This window comes from Choristoneura fumiferana, chromosome 26 (genome assembly GCF_025370935.1).
Source record: "Choristoneura fumiferana chromosome 26, NRCan_CFum_1, whole genome shotgun sequence".
NCBI lineage: Eukaryota > Metazoa > Arthropoda > Insecta > Lepidoptera > Tortricidae > Choristoneura > Choristoneura fumiferana.
Window position 1 is genome coordinate 3,161,612 of NC_133497.1, and position 18,049 is coordinate 3,179,660.

The 18,049-nt window shown below is 40.3% G+C and overlaps 2 protein-coding genes across 2 annotated transcripts in view; both read right to left on the reverse strand.

Moving 5' to 3' along the window:
- Window positions 1-18,049, reverse strand: part of LOC141442875 (unextended protein-like) — a gene marked incomplete in the record, with an annotated part of 62,536 nt that overhangs the window by 8,557 nt on the left and 35,930 nt on the right. The window contains 5 exon segments of the mRNA XM_074108028.1: window positions 25-167; window positions 1,361-1,498; window positions 2,431-2,490; window positions 2,493-2,576; window positions 5,311-5,502. Coding sequence (XP_073964129.1) covers window positions 25-167; window positions 1,361-1,498; window positions 2,431-2,490; window positions 2,493-2,576; window positions 5,311-5,502 — 617 coding nt within the window.
- Window positions 6,094-7,505, reverse strand: LOC141442882 (unextended protein-like). The gene is made up of 2 exons (XM_074108037.1): window positions 6,964-7,505; window positions 6,094-6,255 (listed from the first exon to the last, which is right to left on the reverse strand). Exons 1-2 carry the CDS (start codon window positions 7,420-7,422, stop codon window positions 6,109-6,111), a joined length of 606 nt encoding a protein of 201 aa, XP_073964138.1. The 5' UTR covers window positions 7,423-7,505; the 3' UTR covers window positions 6,094-6,108.

The window sequence follows — 18,049 nt, forward strand, 5'->3', positions numbered from 1 at the left end:
AGTTACGGTTAAGTTATGACTTACCGGCTTGCCCTCCTGGAACACGTATATCTTGGGGTCGGTCTTGGCCTCGTCCCCGCGCAGCTTGATGTGCTGCACAACGTCTTGTTTCAGCAGACGACGCAGCACCGTCTCCGACACCATCTCCGGACGGAACGGGTCTACGCCTGGACAGGACAGTAAATAAATATTTATTGAAATGTTCCATTCTGGTACATGAATCAGTTTGTTCGACTGTATAGTTCGACTGTACTGTTTGTTGTTATTACAATAAGTCGTGACGTGGAAGTAGGCAATAGGTACTATTAGTGCGTCAGAGTGCAGCACTAGCACATACCATATGTTTATGGTTTATGTTTTTTGAGTATCTTAAATGTCCGTAGGATGCCGTAATATCATATTATTTCTATGCATCATCATCATCCCAGCCTATATACGTCCCACAGCTGGGCACAGGCCTCCTCTCAGAACAAGAGGGCTTGGGCCATAGTTCCCACGTGGGCCCAGTGCGGATTGGGAACTTCGCACGCACCATTGAATCGCTTCGCAGGTTTCAGGTTTCTCACGATGTTTTCCTTCACCGCAAGCTCGTGGTAAATTTCAAATGTAATTCCCCGCATGAATTTCGAAAAACTAAGAGGTGCGAACCGGGGTTCGACGACCCTCTGCTTGAGATGCGATAGGTCAAACCACTAGGCCACCACGGCTTATTCGAGTGGTACCTACTTACTTGATTATGATGTTATTTTTCGGTAAATTCGTTGCTTGCTAGTACGAAGCCAACAATTGCTATTCCAACCGAGATTAATATTAAGCTTTTCTCAACAATGTTGAGGAAAAAAAACTAAATTAGATTTTTTTTCTATTATGACATTTCAATTTTATTCCAATATTTTTATGCTTTCCCGCCTTTTCTCATATAAAAACCTGCAGGTGTATTTTTCCACCGGAAACACCACAAGCTGTTTCAGACAATAAAAAAAGTCCGGAGTTCCAATAAAATAACTGATACAGGTAATTTGAGCTGGCTGTATACGAGTTGTGCCGACATTTCCATGGCCGTTTTTTTTGAAAGTTTGAGACTCGACAATAATGAAAATTGTATGCGACATTGCTGTCGAATTATTGGGTGACACTATTTACCGGCACGGACAATACCGATATGGAAATACCGACCCGATATTTCATGTACACGCCCGTAAAAACTCAGTTTGTACACAAAAATCGGGTCGGTATTCTTCGAGCCGGTAAATACCGTCACCCGAGTTAGTGAGCCAGCAATCTTTAATTTTTCGCTGACCATAAACTGTGCACTTCACCTTCTGATAATTAATTAAAGCTTGTTTGATGAAGAACTTACTGGTGGATAGGAACTGGAAGGTGGCCAGCACCAGCTGCGGGGAGACATGCACGCGGTGCGGCTGGTGTCCCGCGAACGCCGCCAGGTCCTGGAAGCGGTTCAGCGGACGCGGGAGGCGCTTCTTGGTGCGGTTGTCACCTGCAAAGAACGCGTCATAGAAATATACAATGATAAGGGTTGCTGCATATTATAACATGTGGCAACACGACTGGAGGCCATTTTAGGTGTCCTGTTTTAGTCTTATTGCAAAGTGTGGTACTGATGGGACCAATATAAAATTCAAAATTCAAAATTCAAATGATTTATTCAGTAAATAGGCCGCAATGGGCACTTTTACACGTAATTTTTTTAAACTACCAGCGCTTTCGGAAAGACCATCATTGCCAAGAAGAATGCGCCGCAAGAAACTTGGCAGAAAGTCATTTTTTCATCAAAATATAATTACAAATAAAATACTTAAAAACTATATTATACAATTAAAGAAAAAAAAATACAAAAAATAATAATACAGGAAATACAGGGATGTATGGGGTCCCTTAGTTACAATACTAAACACTAGCTATATCTAAACTATATCTACGTTCAGTGGAAGTGTAGAATGCTTCCACCGTCATAAATTTTAAAATAATAAATCACCGCACCTGAGAAGTATAATATACATATATAGGAGCTTGTTGTCTAGCGAGCTAGCGAGAGCACAGAGTTTCTTCCCACTAACCAGTACAGATGTCGAAACCTGTAATTCACTTGATCTTTTTTTTTATACGACTGGATGGCAAACGAGCAAGTGGGTCTCCTGATGGTAAGAGAACACCACCGCCCATAAATATCTGCAACACCAGGGGTATTGCAGATGCGTTGCCAACTTAGAGGCCTAAGATGGGATACCTCAAGTGCCAGTAATTTCACCGGCTGTCTTACTCTCCACGCCGAAACGCAACAGTGCAAGCACTGCTGCTTCAAGGCAGGATTAGCGAGCAAGATGGTGGTAGCGATCCGGGCAGACCTTGTACAAGGTCCTACCACCTGCAAAAATCTCTTTGAAAAGAAGTTGGATTAGGAATACTCACTAATAACGTCGCTCTCGTCCACGATCTCGGCCTGTATCATCTCCTCGATGACGTCCTCAACGTGACCAGACCGACCGTCTCATAGACGGGGTCGCCCGCGCCCTCGCGGTCGATGCGCTGCACGAACGCCATGTGGCCCTTGTGTCCTGAAATAATGGGTAAATATCACGAGACAATTCACAGCAACTGAACTAGGCCCAAAGTAAGCGGACCTTGTGTTGTGGGTGCTACTATACTTCGTTTTTAGGGTTCCGGAGTCAAAATGGCAAAAACGGAACCCTTATAGTTTCGCCATGTCTGTCTCTCTGTCTGTCTGTCCGTCCGCGGCTTTGCTCAGGGACTATCAATGCTAGAAAGCTGTAATTTTACACGGATATATAAGTAAACTATGCCGACAAAATGGTACAATTAAAAATATAAAAAAAATGTTTTTAGGGTACCCCCATAGACATAAAGTGGGGGTGATTTTTTTTCTCATCCAACCCTATAGTGTGAGATATCGTTGGATAGGTCTTTTAAAACCATTACGGGTTTGCTAAGACGATTTTTCGATTCAGTGATATGTTTGCGAAATATTCAACTAAATTAGCGCGAATTCTATTTCTATTTTTATTATTATTATTCTTATCCATGTCACTTCACGTCATGTAATGTCACGAATAAATGTTTTCTTTCTTTCTTTCTTTCAAATTTTCCATTACAATCGAGCGTCCCCCCCCCCTCTAAAATCTAAACCAGTGGTTGGAAAAATTTGAAAAAATTCAGGATGGTAGTAAGTATATCAAACTTTCAATATCTATATCTGCTTGGCCGGCAACCCCCTACTTCCCGGCCTCTACAGTAATGTAGGCGTGATGTTTGTGTGTGTGTAACTTTTCTAAATTTAAATGTTTCGCATCAAGGATAAGGGCATTGCATGACCTAATAATCTAACCTAACAAGTCATTTGCGGTAAACAAGCTTTCAGATTTGTTCCATTTTAAAAAGGAAATTATCAATAACCGTCCGACATTTGGGTCGGCAAAAATTAATATATGATCTCATTATATAAATATTTGTGCTAAAACGGTCTCAGGAATTCGACCGCGTTTATATGTATTTCGGTATCTTTATCGTTCACGACGTTTATTGTTCGAAAAAAAATGTTATTTGAGTGTTGATAATATTTAAAAAAACATTATTTGCAGGGTCCACGGAAAGAACGTGTCTAGTTACCTAAGCAACTTTTTGAGTTATAGCGGTTTGAAAGTTAGTCATAACAAACAATTAATTTATGGTTACCATTTATTCAAAAGTTAAAAATAGTTATTTATGTGGCTGGTGCATAATGAGAGGCATTAAAGTACGAGTGTCGAGACGTAAAGTGGGGGTGATTTTTTTTCTCATCCAACCTTGTAGTGTGGGGTATCGTTGGATAGGCCTTTTAAAACCATTTTTCGATTCAGTGATTTGTTTGCAAAATATTCAACTTTAAAGTGCAAATTTTCATTAAAATCGTCCTCTAAAATCTAAACTGATGCGTGGAAAAATTTGAAAAAAATCAGGATGGTAGTAAGTACCTATATTAAACTTAAAAGGAAAACTATAATGGTTAAGTTCTCTTGAGAATTATTACTAGTTTAAGAGTAAATAGCAGCCTAAGGTATACCTATTCTGTACAAAATACGAAATCCTTAGAAAAACATTACTCAATTTTTTCGTAATGGCTACGGAACCGTATTTTGGGAGTGTCCGTCACGCTCTTAGCCGGTTTTTTAAGGGATGGCAACTAAGTTAGCCTGCATATGTTACGACACTTCACACTAGTTACGAGCAAGTTTGATAAAAATGCTTTCTAGAAGGCTCTTTGTTACAGAAAAAGATAAGAAAAGTTGCACGGAAATTGAAAAATTTAAGATTTTTTTTTGAGCTGTTTAAAATGGTTTTAGGATGTATGTACCTATATGTTTGTGTGTGAACAGTCTATAATCTAGACTGGACTGAAGGTCTAGACTCCTTTTCTCAAAAGGCCGACGCATCCCTAATTCATCCTAAGTATGTTTTGGGTGTCCATGGGCTCAGTGATTGCTTTCTATCAGGTTTATGCTTTCTATTAGGTTATCGTGTTCATCTATTCTATAATATAACAAAACAATATAGCTCCTTGCGTTACAATATTTTATACTAATCAAGGTAAGGTTAATAAGGTACGCGGAACAAAACCCGAATTTAATTAATAAAATTAGCCCCTTGCGTGCCTCGTGAGTTTAGTTTGATATAATGGCGTCTTCCACTAACATAAATTTGTAATAATCCCATCAAATCCGTGATCGATAGACACGCCTCGCCACTAAATTAATTAAGAGCATAAAAAATATAACCTGGCAGGCTGCCCGCGACTGTGTTATAGCTGTATCGATCCTTGGTATGCAGCCGGCTACTGAATTTAGATATACTACGTACTAGCTTTTGCCCACGGCTTCGCCCGCGTTGAGTTCGGTTATCGCGCGCTGTTCCCTCGGGAACTGTGCATTTTTCCGGGATAAAAAGTAGCCTATGTCACTCTCTGGCCCATAAACTATCTCTCTGCCAATAATCACGTCGATCCGTCGCTCCGTTTTGACGTGAAAGACGTTGTGACGTGAGACAAACAGACAAACACACTCACTTTCGAATTTATAATATTAGTATGGATTATAAATACGTATTAAGGCTGCGTTTCCACCAGAGGTGTGCAAGGAATGTGTCAGTTTTCGACTTCGGGCTTCTAATAGACTCTCGTTTGTAATTCCTTATTTACCGCCCTTAAGCCACAATGTACTATTGTAACTGAAAACTTACACTAAGTACTTACGCTCCGTGCAAGCGGCAGCTAGCGTAGACTCTTTCTCTACTCCTTACCTTCCTTAAACTGCTTCAGCATGACATCCAGAGTGACCTCCTCGAACACGAAGTTGCAAGGGTTCTGGTAGTACTGCGCGAGAGTGCGCAGCGGCGTGTTGTCGTCGGGGTCAACGAACGCAAGGTCCTTGATGAACAGGACCGTCACTATGTTGCCGCGGTTACCTTCGTACACCGGGATGCGGGAATAGCCTGGAAGAGGAAGATGTTAGAAAGAGAACTGTAGAAATAAATCTCAGGTAAAAAAAAATATATCACAGGACAATGAGGGCTATCGTTTTTTGTCTCACTAGATGGCGCACTGTTGCGTGAGGTTTTTAAGTATGGCTTTCAAAGTCTGATATTACGGGCGTGAAAACAATGTTTAGATTAAAATCATATTTAATACACCTTAAAACCGTACTATAAAAATATCGAGCAACCACAGTGTTGCGTAGTCCCGTTTTGTTCGGTAAAAAAGGGAGGACAAAAGTTTCCGAAAGACAAAACTGTCTCAAAACACAGACATTCATTGCCCCGTAACGCATAATTGCCATAATTAATTTCAGGTAATGCAAAATATTCACAAAATTATTCTATTTTTTTTTTTTTATTCGACTGGATTGCAAACGAGAACGTGGGTCTCCTGATGGTAAGAGATCACCACCGCCCATAAACATCTGCAACACCAGGGGTATTGCAGACGCGTTGCAACCCAAAAACTAGACCACGCCCTCATTATCACTGGCCAGTTACATTAAAAAAAAGTGTTAGGGTGGGCATCATGTTCTTTCCGCATTTTAGTTCTTCCACACAACACTAGATGGCGCTTATTATACCAAAACTTACTTTCACTAACTCCTTTAGTCTTTCCCTGTTGTAGTGTGTTCCGATCTCTTCACCTAGGAAATAGTCCAGGAGTTTACTCGTCGGCCACGCCAGCGGCGCGCAGATACCCATCACGATCTGAAAGTCGGAAGTTCAATATACTTACGTGTCGCATAGACATAGGTATCTTAGACGTGCGATCACGGAGTAAAGGGATCGCTAGCTATTTGTGACATAAAAATAAAACAAATTCATAGTTTGACATAGCTTAGGGAGGGGTTGAGAGGATAAATGGTCAAAATACGTATGATCGAAATTAGTTTGGCTCCTAACACCCCCCACTACAATTTCATTACCAGATTAATGTATCGCTACCGTACTTACATAAGTATGAAAGTGTGCATATGTATGTATTGTAGTAAAAAATACAAAGACTCCAAAAAAAATCATAATTTGTTTGCTTAGTAGCGACATCTCTTGTCTGGATGAGCGGTTTGTTCCGAAGGAGTGTGACGTCTCTCGATGAGAGCTAAACATAGATGTCGCTAGTGCTGCTGCTTTAGTAGCGCATTAGAAAAAAGCAACCTGAGATATGTGTGCGTAGGAGAAATTTGTGCCCAGCGGTGGTGTAGGGGTTATAGCACGCAGCACGGATTGCTGAGGCCCTGGTTCGATCCCCAGCGCTGGTCTCTTTTTCTGGTTTTTCTGTGCATCCATGTCTCAGTTTGTATTTTCGATATAAGTATGCCAAATTTTAAGTCAACTTGACCGCTGGAAGTGGGTCAAAATTCAGTTACCCGCACGTAACATACAAGATAAATAAATTTTTGAAAAAAAATATCTAACCTTCATTATCCAGATACTCTTGGCTCCAACAAACAGTCCATGCCTCGCGCATACAGCTTGAGGCGTAATCTCAGCAATAAACACAATAGCCAGCGTCGATCCAATAACAGCCACCAACCCTGACGTTAAATCATCAAGAATAACCGTAAAAGTACTGTTGACAGCAACATTGCTCAGCAAAATTGTGCAAAGAAGGTAGTTCCCGTGAGCGCGAACAGGCATGATGGCTCTGGCATATCTCCTCTCTTTCTCTGTGCCAGTGTTGGCTATGATTTTCAATTCTGTTCTGTCCAGCGCCATCAGACCCAAGTTCAAACCCGAAAACAAAGACGCCAGTAGCAACAGTATGATAATCAGGACTATAGAAACCCAGAGGGGTAGCAATTTGTTGTGGGTGCCCAGGATTTTCCATTGTTCTTTGCCTTGGTGAATGAAGTCCCCAGATGGGGAGCTCCTCATGCAGAAGTAGAATTTGAAGCCTTCACCGTCCGCTGGTGGAGGCGCGATCAGTTCCAGGAAAGCGGATTCGCCGTCAGTTTTTTCTACCTGGAATTTTGGTTAAACAGTGTTTTACTAAAAATAGGCGTACCTAACTTGAATTTATTACTTTATATTTGAGGATTTTCATTGTAAATTGTACCCTTTTTTCTTTTTTTGTGTTTCCTTTTTTTTTAGTAACTTTGGGTTCTTCTTACTGAGAATCACGAGCACCACAGATTTTGATGAAGAAAGATTGTTCCCTCAATTTCCCATACAATTTTTATGTGTCAATTTTGTAAGTGCTAATGCATTTAGTATAATTGCTAATAATGATCCTGACTAAGAAGAGACCAAACTTACCTAATGCTGAAAAAAATAGTAATCAGTACACTTAAAATAAAGCCCATTCAAATAATGGCCTCTCTAGCAGATAGTTTTTCATAGAAACCGAGTGCACTTCCGCGCTTCTTTTATTTTGAAAGAAGAAAGAAAGAAGGAAAGGTTTATTTTGGCTCCGTAAGTACCACCTAAAACTAAGACTTAAACCAGCACTAAAACTATGTTACTTGGTGACACAGCAGGATACCAAAAAGGGTCTCCACTCAGCATGTGTTGCCGCACATTATGTGCAGTATCGCTGTTTTCCTGTGGAGCCCAAACGTTAAATAAAACTTTTGCACTGGCAACTGGAAAATGGCGCCCCTTGTCATCTGGCGACTAGAGCGACCTACGGGTAAGGCTCTAACTCAGTGATTCCCAAAGTGGTCCAGGTGGACCCCCAGGGGTCCACGGGAGACTTGCTGGGGGTCTACGTAGGCGTGAACAAAAAACCATAAGATGTTAATGGGGTCCACGAAAATTTATCTGCTTTGATAGTAAAGAGCAAAAATGTAAGCATAGTTTTTATAAGGGCCTACCTACATTGTTTTAAGTACCTAACTAAGCAGATAATATTTTAATAGGGCAAGCGACTGGACAGAACTCAGAAGCGACACAATTTTTATTTTTTGGCGACTAAGAATGTGGTAGAAATGTAGCAGCAGGGGGTCCACCGAAACCAGTAAAATTTTGAAAGTGGTCCGCGAGAAAAATAAGTTTGGGAACTACTGCTCTAACTCAAGGCATGCGCTGTAAGTACATACGCCTTGCTTTCTATCGTCTTATTTTTCCCGCTTTTATTATATACTCAACTCGACTCAACCATTTACAAAAATTCACCAGTATGGCTCAAAATGCTCGAACCACGATTAAACGTAATGTAACGTAGTGTGGAAAAATATGCTTATTATACTCTACATCTACATACCTTGTACTTCTCGTCAAGTAAATGATTGCACACAACTCCATACATATCAGGCGTATGTGTGAATGCAATTTCAGTATCCTTCGTGAATCCTTCGCCAAACAACCTCAAACTAAATTTAGTATTCCTTAGCACACTAGGAATCATATCTTCTACTATCTTTGGCTCTTTATCACTTTCTTCAAGTCTGAACCCTACCAGCCTTATATTTGACGCATTTACTACATTGACTGCTTCAGTGTCATTCACTTTAGGTCCTAGACTTGATTCTGTAGCGTTCGCTTGCCGTTTTTTCTATAAACTACATTTTCATCTATCTCTTGTTGCGAATCATTATGATCACTCCATTCTTTAGCTTCTGTTGATTCAACATCTTCTTCGAACTGCCTCAATCTCTCAGGTACTTTAGGTAGATATGGTAGCGTCTCAACGATGACGTCACTTATAGCGTCACGGTTTAAATTGACTGTCACGTCATCTGTGAGGTCTCTGGCTTCAATGGCGTTGTCTGCGTCATCCTCGAAGTTTTCTAGATTTTCACTCAGCTCTGTGTTTCTAGAACAAAAGGAGTTGATTAGTTAAGTGCTTGGTGAAGGATCAAAGTCTGAAGTTCTTAATTAATAATTAAAGTAAAAAGTAGTTGTTTGGGAAACAATTAAGGTGCCGATTTGAAAATAAAAGCAATTTACTAACTTTAAACAAAACTGCTAGTGTCCGTGTTTTAAATAGATAAAAGTATATTAATTAGCACCTTGTAGATATGCGGGAAACGTTAAATGAAACGAGGTATAGGTAGTATTTAAAATAACAACTGCATATTGCTTAACAGACGTCCATCAATATTTCCAACGTTAGCTAGATACCAGTTTGTATGAGAGACGTGATTTCGCATTGAAATCTTATAACAATAGCGTAACTGAAATAATCATCCCAGCCTATATTTAAATATGTAATTTATGAGTAATAGATGATTCAACGGCGGAAGTACAGACTGTTCTGTAAATAGAACTTCACGGTTTTAAGGAATCATGTCTTCACATAATGTACATTTTCTACAGTACCTAAATACTTTCCAGATTGCCGTCGTTGCCTAGTGGTTTTACTTTAGAGTAGTTTAGAGCTTCTATGGCCTCTCAAGTATCTTAGGCATCGGTTACTTATAAAGTCATTAGATGAGGGCTATGTTTTTTTGTCTCACTAGATGGCGCACTGTTGCGTGAGGTTTTTAAGTATGGCTTTCAAAGTCTGTTATTACGGGCGTGAAAACAAAGTTTAGATTAAAATCATATTTAATACACCTTAAAACCGTACCATAAAAATATCGAGCATGCCACAGTGTTGCATAGTCCCTATTTTGTTCGGAAAAAGGGAGGACAAGGTTTCCGAAAGACAAAACTGTCTCAAAACACAGACATTCATTGCCCGGAACGCATATTTGCCATAATTAATTTCAGATATTGCAAAATATTCACAAAATTATTCTAATTATAAATAACACGCGTAGCTCACCCAAAAACTATGAGCTTTGACATTTCGGAGACCTCACGCTACACTAGCGCCTCTAGTGGCGAATTCATACGCGATAGCCCTCATTGTATTGTATTGTTACACGCTCTTCTGGCGTCAGATCAGTCCATAATTCGGGCCTGAATGACGACAGAATTACTTTGTAACTCTTTCAGACGACGGACTGATGGTCCAGACTGATGAAAAACAAATGTTTTTTGATAATATAATTATTCGTCAAGCCGATGTGAATGACAGAAAACCATAATAAGCGTGTAACCGAAGTCTTCAAGTTCATTGATATGGACCTCTGCAAAGTAACGCCGGATTCAATAAATTATTTAAAAATAAAGCTTGTTAAGCCTTTTTATTACTAGCTTTTATTGAACTTGCAATAATTGTTTATTTAAGTAGGTACAAATATATATTTCACTTCTCATGCTCGTAAAGTTCGTGTTTATGCTGGATCTAGGGGATCTAGGGGGAGAGCTGGAAGAAGCCAAATGGAAAACTCTTCTGCGAGCCCTATGTCCCTAATGAGGGATAACAGGATCACATCATCATCATCATCTAGGCGACATAAAATGACTTTTAATGCTCTAGTGCATAAAGTAATATCTTCGTCTAAGACCAAGGCAATCAGGTAAACAGCTACAAACAAAGAAGTTCATACATCTTTTTTTAAATAATTTTTAATTGATATATACTAAAAATCAATCAAATCAATCAAAATAAATCAATAACATTAAAAAATATAATTATATAATAATGCATGAAAAATAAAAGGTACATAGAAAGTGAACATTTGTTTCCACAGTTGCTATTTCATTTCCTCGCAATCTAAGTGAAAAGCATAGTGTAAAACTTGAGCATTAAACCCATTTTCTCCTCGACGTGTCTATCCACCCTCGCCGTGTGGCTATTTGAACGTCTCGGGATAAACGGCTCGTTTTATGCTCTCGTTGTACAATCTACTATTTAGTAGGTAACACAATAATTAAAATTAGACTAATTAAAAACATAAAAGTAAAACACACTAATAACTAAACTGTAACTAGAAAAAAAAAGTATCCCCCCGCGGGCATGGACCCAATGATGCTGGCAGCATTTCCTCGCTGTATAGCAATGCTGCATGCTGATACGTTGTGCGAGGAAGCTGGCAGCTCTTCGGTCCCCTGTGTTATCCGAAAGACGTTTGGTTTGGATATAACCTTTCCAGCAAAAAGTTGGAAAACCCCCGACATTGTCACTTCAAAGCTCATCTCAAAAACGGCTGAACCGATTTTGATGAAACATGTCTAAGAACAAGACATGTGAAGAAGATCGCTAGAAAACCTGCTTTCAAATATAAAAACCGCATTCAAATCGGTCCACCCGTTTAAGAGCTACGGTGCCACAGACAGACAGACACACTAGCGGTCAAACTTATAACACCCCACTTTTTGCGTCGGGGGTTAAAAATAAAGTAAACAAATAAAAATACATTAAGCACCATGGTCACGAAATGATCCTAAATCAGAATACGGACTACGAACGGCGCTGGTCTTCCTTTGGGACTATTGGGACCTTTAAGACCATACATTAACATGTGAAATATGTAAGTTTTCTTAAAAAAATCATTTTTATATCAAATTTTTTGCTGACTGTACTTTTCGTTGAGCGTGCTTGCATTGTCAAACTAAGTACATTTGTGTAAAATATTTCAAGACGATGCTATTAACCGTTGAGAAGTTCCATCCCACGGAGACGATCCAGGCTGGACCTCCAGGGTGTCACCAGATTTATATAAGTATGCCAAATTTCATGTCAATCTAAGCACTAGTGGGTCAACTTTATTTTACAAGATTCGACTCGTACCGATAGCAAGTTCATAAGTCGGTAGACAGGAGATGAGGTGGACCGACGACCTGGTCAAAGTGGCGGAAAGGTGCTGGATGTGGAGAGCACTGGACCGAGATGAGTGGCGAGCAATGCAGAATGCCTACACTCAGCATTGGGTGACTATGGGCTGAAGAAGAAGAAGAAGAAGAGATAGCAAGCTACTGCGATAACCACTGTATAACGTTCTCACAGTAGCACTTATCACAATAAATTATCTTGTCAAGCAATGCGATGTCACTGGCTTTTTCTACGAAAAGGTTCCTCGTGGGTCACGATTCAATCGGTTCCAGTGTACTTTAAGGAATTATCATGCTATGGTTCTAATACCTGTCGGTCACTACACTACACTGGTCCACTTAGTGCAATTATCGCCCTCCGAACATGACACTAACTCCACTTAGTTCCTGAATAAGCGTTAATTGGTTAAACCAATAGGTAGCGTAATAGACTAAGCTATGTCTGTCTATCTATAGATGACATCATGAACTATTAATTTTTTAGATACAGTTCTTAAATAATTTTCAGGTGGCATTTTATTTAAGAAATTGAAATTCAACAAACAAATGTAAATTAAAAAAAAGGTAAATCTTCGTCTAACACCAAGGTAGTATCGTGAGGTCCCTTTTTTTTTATTCGACTGGATGGCAAACGAGCAAGGGTTTCCTAACGGTAAGAGATCACCACCGCCCATAGACACCTGCAACACCAGGGGGATAGCAGATGCGTTGCCAACCTAGAGGCCTAAGATGGGATACCTCAAGTGCCAGTAATTTCACCGGCTGTCTTACTCTCCACGCCGAAACAACAGTGCAAGCACTGCTGCTTCACGGCAGGATTAGCGAGCAAGCTGGTGGTAGCAATCTGGGCGGACCTTGCACAAGGTCCTACCACCTGCAAAACTCCTTTGACGTTTCAGTCTTGCTTGGCTCGTTTAGTTATTCCAGGGTTTCTCAAACTTATGGCTCCACGTACCCCTGTTAAAGTTTCTAGACGATAGCGAACCCCTACCCCCCCCCCCCAAAGAGTAATAAAATTGACTGTTGGAGAAACTAAAAATAAAAAATACAACTCCAAAAACCAATCTTAATCATCTTGCTAGTCTTGCAGCCTGGTGGTTTTTGGAGTCAAGTAAACCTTGTCGCGAACCCCCTACCGTCGAATAGCGAACCCCTAGGGGTTCGCGTACCCCACTTTGAGTAACCCTGAGTTATTCCACCAATCACAAGCGCGACGCAAATGTCAAACGGACCTCACGTCACGACACTAACGCCATCTAGCGATATATCGCCAGTCGGAAAACCCTCATTGGCCGGTCGGAATCCTGAGAAGAGTCAAAATCCTGATATCCCAGGACAAATCCTGCGATATGGTAACCCTACTTTTGACCGGTTTTTTCTTGAAATAACTACGGAACTCTAAAAGCACTGTATCGAATCGCTACTAATATTGTAGCGCGGTTTGTCCGTTAGGTCATTGCACAGCGTCCCCGCCGTTTTATTTCCACTCTATTCATCCAATCAAGACTAACTCGGCTGGCAATTGAGCCGACCGCGACCGTAAAGATTAGTTACGCTGTCCATATTTTGTACTCTAACATCTATTCGTATCGTATACCATCTGGTAGCATCCTGAACGGTTGCTCTGTGCCCTTAGTGCTAGTTTTCGGTTACAAAATACGTCTCGATCGCGTTCGCGTTAAAATCTCAATTTATATGGAAACACGAACATCGCAAACGTTCCGCTAGAGGCGCTGTTCGTGTTTCCATATAAATTGAGATTTTAACGCGAACGCGATCGAGACGTATTTTGTAACCGAAAATGATGAATTATGATTGATTCGTGTGGCGAAGGCGTATAGTGAAATTGTATGCATTTCCGTGCTCTCTGAATTCATAATGTGTGAGGCCGGCCTTAGGGTTCTCTCCGGCGTCAACGGAACCCTAATAGGTCTCTACCACCGTATCATACCATGACCCTAATAGGAACGTACCAGGCACGAAATGTAAACCGACACGGACTACACTTTACTCATAACTCATAAGAGTAGTGTACTCGCATCGGCACCGTTTTTAGGGTTCCGGGGCCAAAAAGGCAAAAACGGAACCCTTATAGTTTCGCCATGTCTGTCTGTCTGTCTGTCTGTCCGTTCGTCCGCGCCTTTGCTCAGGGACTATCAATGCTAGAAAGCTGTTATTTTGCACGGATATAATATGTAAACTATGCCGACAAAATGGTACAATAAAAAATTATAACAACAATTTTTTTGTGTACCACCCATAGACGTAAAGTAGGGGTGTTTTTTTTTTCTCATCCAACCCTATAGTGTGGGGTATCGTTGGATAGTTATTTTAAAACCATTAGGGTTTGCTAAGACAATTTTTCGATTCAGTGATATTTTTGCGAAATGAGAGTGTGTGCGTGCTTGCGTGCGTGCGTGCGTGCGTGCGTGCGCGCGTGTGTGTGTGTGTGTGTGCGCGCGCGCGTGCGCGCGTGTGTGTGTGTGTGTGTGTGTGTGTGTGTGTGTGTGTGTGTGTGTGTGTGTGTGTGTGTGTGTGTGTTAACTTATAGAATGTCCAGCCAGGTTTTAGGATAGCAAACATTTTGTTTTTAATTCGATTTCATCTCGGAAGCTATGTACAACGATGGGCGTCTGTCTACAGAAGCGCTGGGCATCGCAGAAAGTCTCAGTCTACAGAAGCGCCGGGCATCGCAGAAAGTCTGTCTACAGGGCGCCGGGCATCGCAGAAAAGTGCGTAATCTGGCGCTCGGCAATGCGAGAATCACCGCAATTCGCCTGTTTTACGACATGAATGATATAATCAATAGCTTACTCAGAGGCTTTGGTGTTATCTTAATTGCCTAGTTATCTTAAAACCGATTCTTAGTGACGTAATTTACTACAATTTAACTCGTGTCTCGCTCGCTTTAATAATAATCTAATCTAAATTAGTTAGGTAAGTTTTTCTACGAACTGTACTTTCTGTTGACTGTACAAGTACTGTACTGTAATTAATCTAAGTTTAGATTAGGTAATTATGCTTGCCAAATTAAATTTCAAGTAGATCTGACTACCTATATACCTACTATATATACATCATTTGTTTTAGCATCAGAAAAAAGGGTAAAAACAATTTTTACGAGTCTTTTAATTGAAAAACGTTTTTAAAAAACAGTAACTATACTTATGATATATTATACTACTTAGACTTTTCCCACGGCTTTGCACGCGTAAATCCGACTGTTGAATTCCAAATCCGGACTTTCCATAGGAATTTCCAAAAAGTGTGACGTGTTTTTTCGTTGGTTCCTTGTTATGAAATCCTTCATGTACGAGTCCGACTCGCATTTGGCCGATATCACATTAATTAAAAAAATGTTACAACACCACAAGGCTCCACAATTACGAGTGACCGACGCAAACTCCAATACAAACACAGTTTAGCCAACATAAGCGAGCAAACAGTTTCATTCTCAATTGAACTTGACCCATCGGCAATAGGACAATTAAAACAAACCGACGCACACCGGTTCCAATGAGTCCGTCCCTAAAATAAATTACTTTACGTCATAGACGCGTCTGAGAACGCTTGGCAGAATGCCGAGCGCCTTTGCCATGCTTTAGTATGAATAGTATGGCGCTCGAAAAGCGCGCGAAAATGTGGATTAAGCTAATGAGGGCTATCGTTTTTTGTCCCACTAGATGGCGCACTGTTGCGTGAGGTTTTTAAGTATGGCTTTCAAAGTCTGTTAATAAGGGCGTGAAAACAAAGTTTAAATTAAAATCATATTTAATACACCTTAAAACCGTACCATAAAAATACCGAGCATGCCACAGTGTTGCGTAGTCCCGTTTTGTTCGGAAAAAAGAGAGGACAAAGGTTTCCGAAAGACAAAACTGTCTCAAAACACAGACATTCATTGCCCCGGAACGCATATTTGCCATAATTAAATTCAGATATTGCAAAATATTCACAACAATTATTCTAATTATAAATAAACCCGCGTAGCTCACCCAAAAACTATGAGATTTGACATTTCGGAGACCTCACGCTACACTAGCGCCTCTAGCGTCGAATTCATACGCGATAGCCCTAATTATAAAATGTTGGGCGACTTCGTTTGTATTTAGGTCATGCTGATTTAGGTGTTATGTGTGCGTGCAATTTTGTCTTTTATCCTTCCTACTAAGTACTAACTAATATTATAAATGCGAAAGTTTGTGAGTGAGCGAGTGAGTGAGTGTGTTTGTTACTCGTTCACGTTGAAACGGCTGGACGGATTTGGATGAAATTTGGTATTTATTATTTATTATTATAGATAGCTGGAAAATTGGAATAAAATATAGGCTATTTTAGGATATAGATAAAATCTCGAAACAACAACCGCTGGACAATGAAAACCACGATTTAATTTTCGGGAATTCAAACGGGAATTTTTAAAAATCCCAATATTTCAATTCACCTGCTGGATCTAATGATTTACGTGATCGAAGCCGCGGGTAAACACAAGTAGTAAATAATATTAAAATGTGGTTTGCATTATTGAACATCCATAATAATATTATATGTAAATGCGAAAGTGTATGTTTTTGTATGTTTGTCCGTCTTTCACGTCGAAACGGAGCGACGGATCGACGTGATTTTTGACATAGAGTTAGTTTATATAGGCCAGTTCCCGAGGGAACAGCGCGCGATAACCGAAAACCACGCGGGCGAAGCCGCGGATAAAAGCTAGTTAAAAATAATTTTATTGTATTGTATTTTCGTATTGAAATATACCACCAACAACTTCACTTAGTTTTTATAACAAATATTTTTACAAACAAATAACAAATCTAGTGTAGTCTTACTTTTCCCTCTGCCGAGTGCGATCTGCAGGGCTACTACGAAATTCGAAAATCGAAGTTCGTATCCTACCGTCCCGCCGACTCTTATATAATTTAATACGAGAGTGAATGGGACGGTACGATAAAAACTTCGATTTTCCAATTCCGTAGTAGCCCTGCTGTAACATCCTATCGGCCCTAGAAATGAGTCGTATCAGATACACGTATTTATGCACGCTGTGTCGTGTAGGTTAGGTACCTATGTCGTGTCAGAGAGCCTACTCCGAAATTCGAAAATTGAAGTTCGTATCGTACCGTCTCTCTCACTCTAGTATTAAATAGTGAACATGAAACTACCGTGAGACTCACTCATATTAAATATAATGACCCGGATAACTCACGTCTTAAATCGAGTTTAGCTCGACATGTTTCGGGCTTATCCGTAGCCCTTCGTCTCCGGAGCAACGCGACTCAGCGGCTGCTGCAACACGTGCGCTTCAGCCCGAAACATGTCGAGCTAAACTCGATTTAAGACGTGAGTTATCCGGGTCATTATATTTAGTATTAAATAGTATAAGCATCAAAGGGACGGAACGACACGAACTTTCATTTTCGAATTTCGGAGTAGGCTCTCTGACACGGCATAGTTATTGATGCTGGTTGTACGGTAAATATTTAGGCAACGTCATCCACAGCTTTAGCTTTGCGTGACTTCCCAATATTAATGGCAAATTTAGTGGCGAGGCAAATCCGGCTCCAGTAATATAGTTAAGTGCTACGCAAAGGTTTCCATTCCATGTATTATTAAATTTACATTTAAATTGACTAAGGTTTGACCAATTAATATAGCTCTGGATAGATGTAGAAGTCAAAGAGGGGAGGCTTTACGTACGTTTTCGTTTGTCACTATCCCGCGGGATCTATGCAACTTTCCGGGGTAAAAACTATCCCTATGTCTTCCCCGGACTTAAACTATACGAATACCAAATTTTATGTAATTCGGTTCAGCAGTTAAGACGTGAAGAGGTAACAAAGAAACAGAATTGCACACTTTAGCATTTTTAATATTAGTAGGATTAGTTTAGCAACCC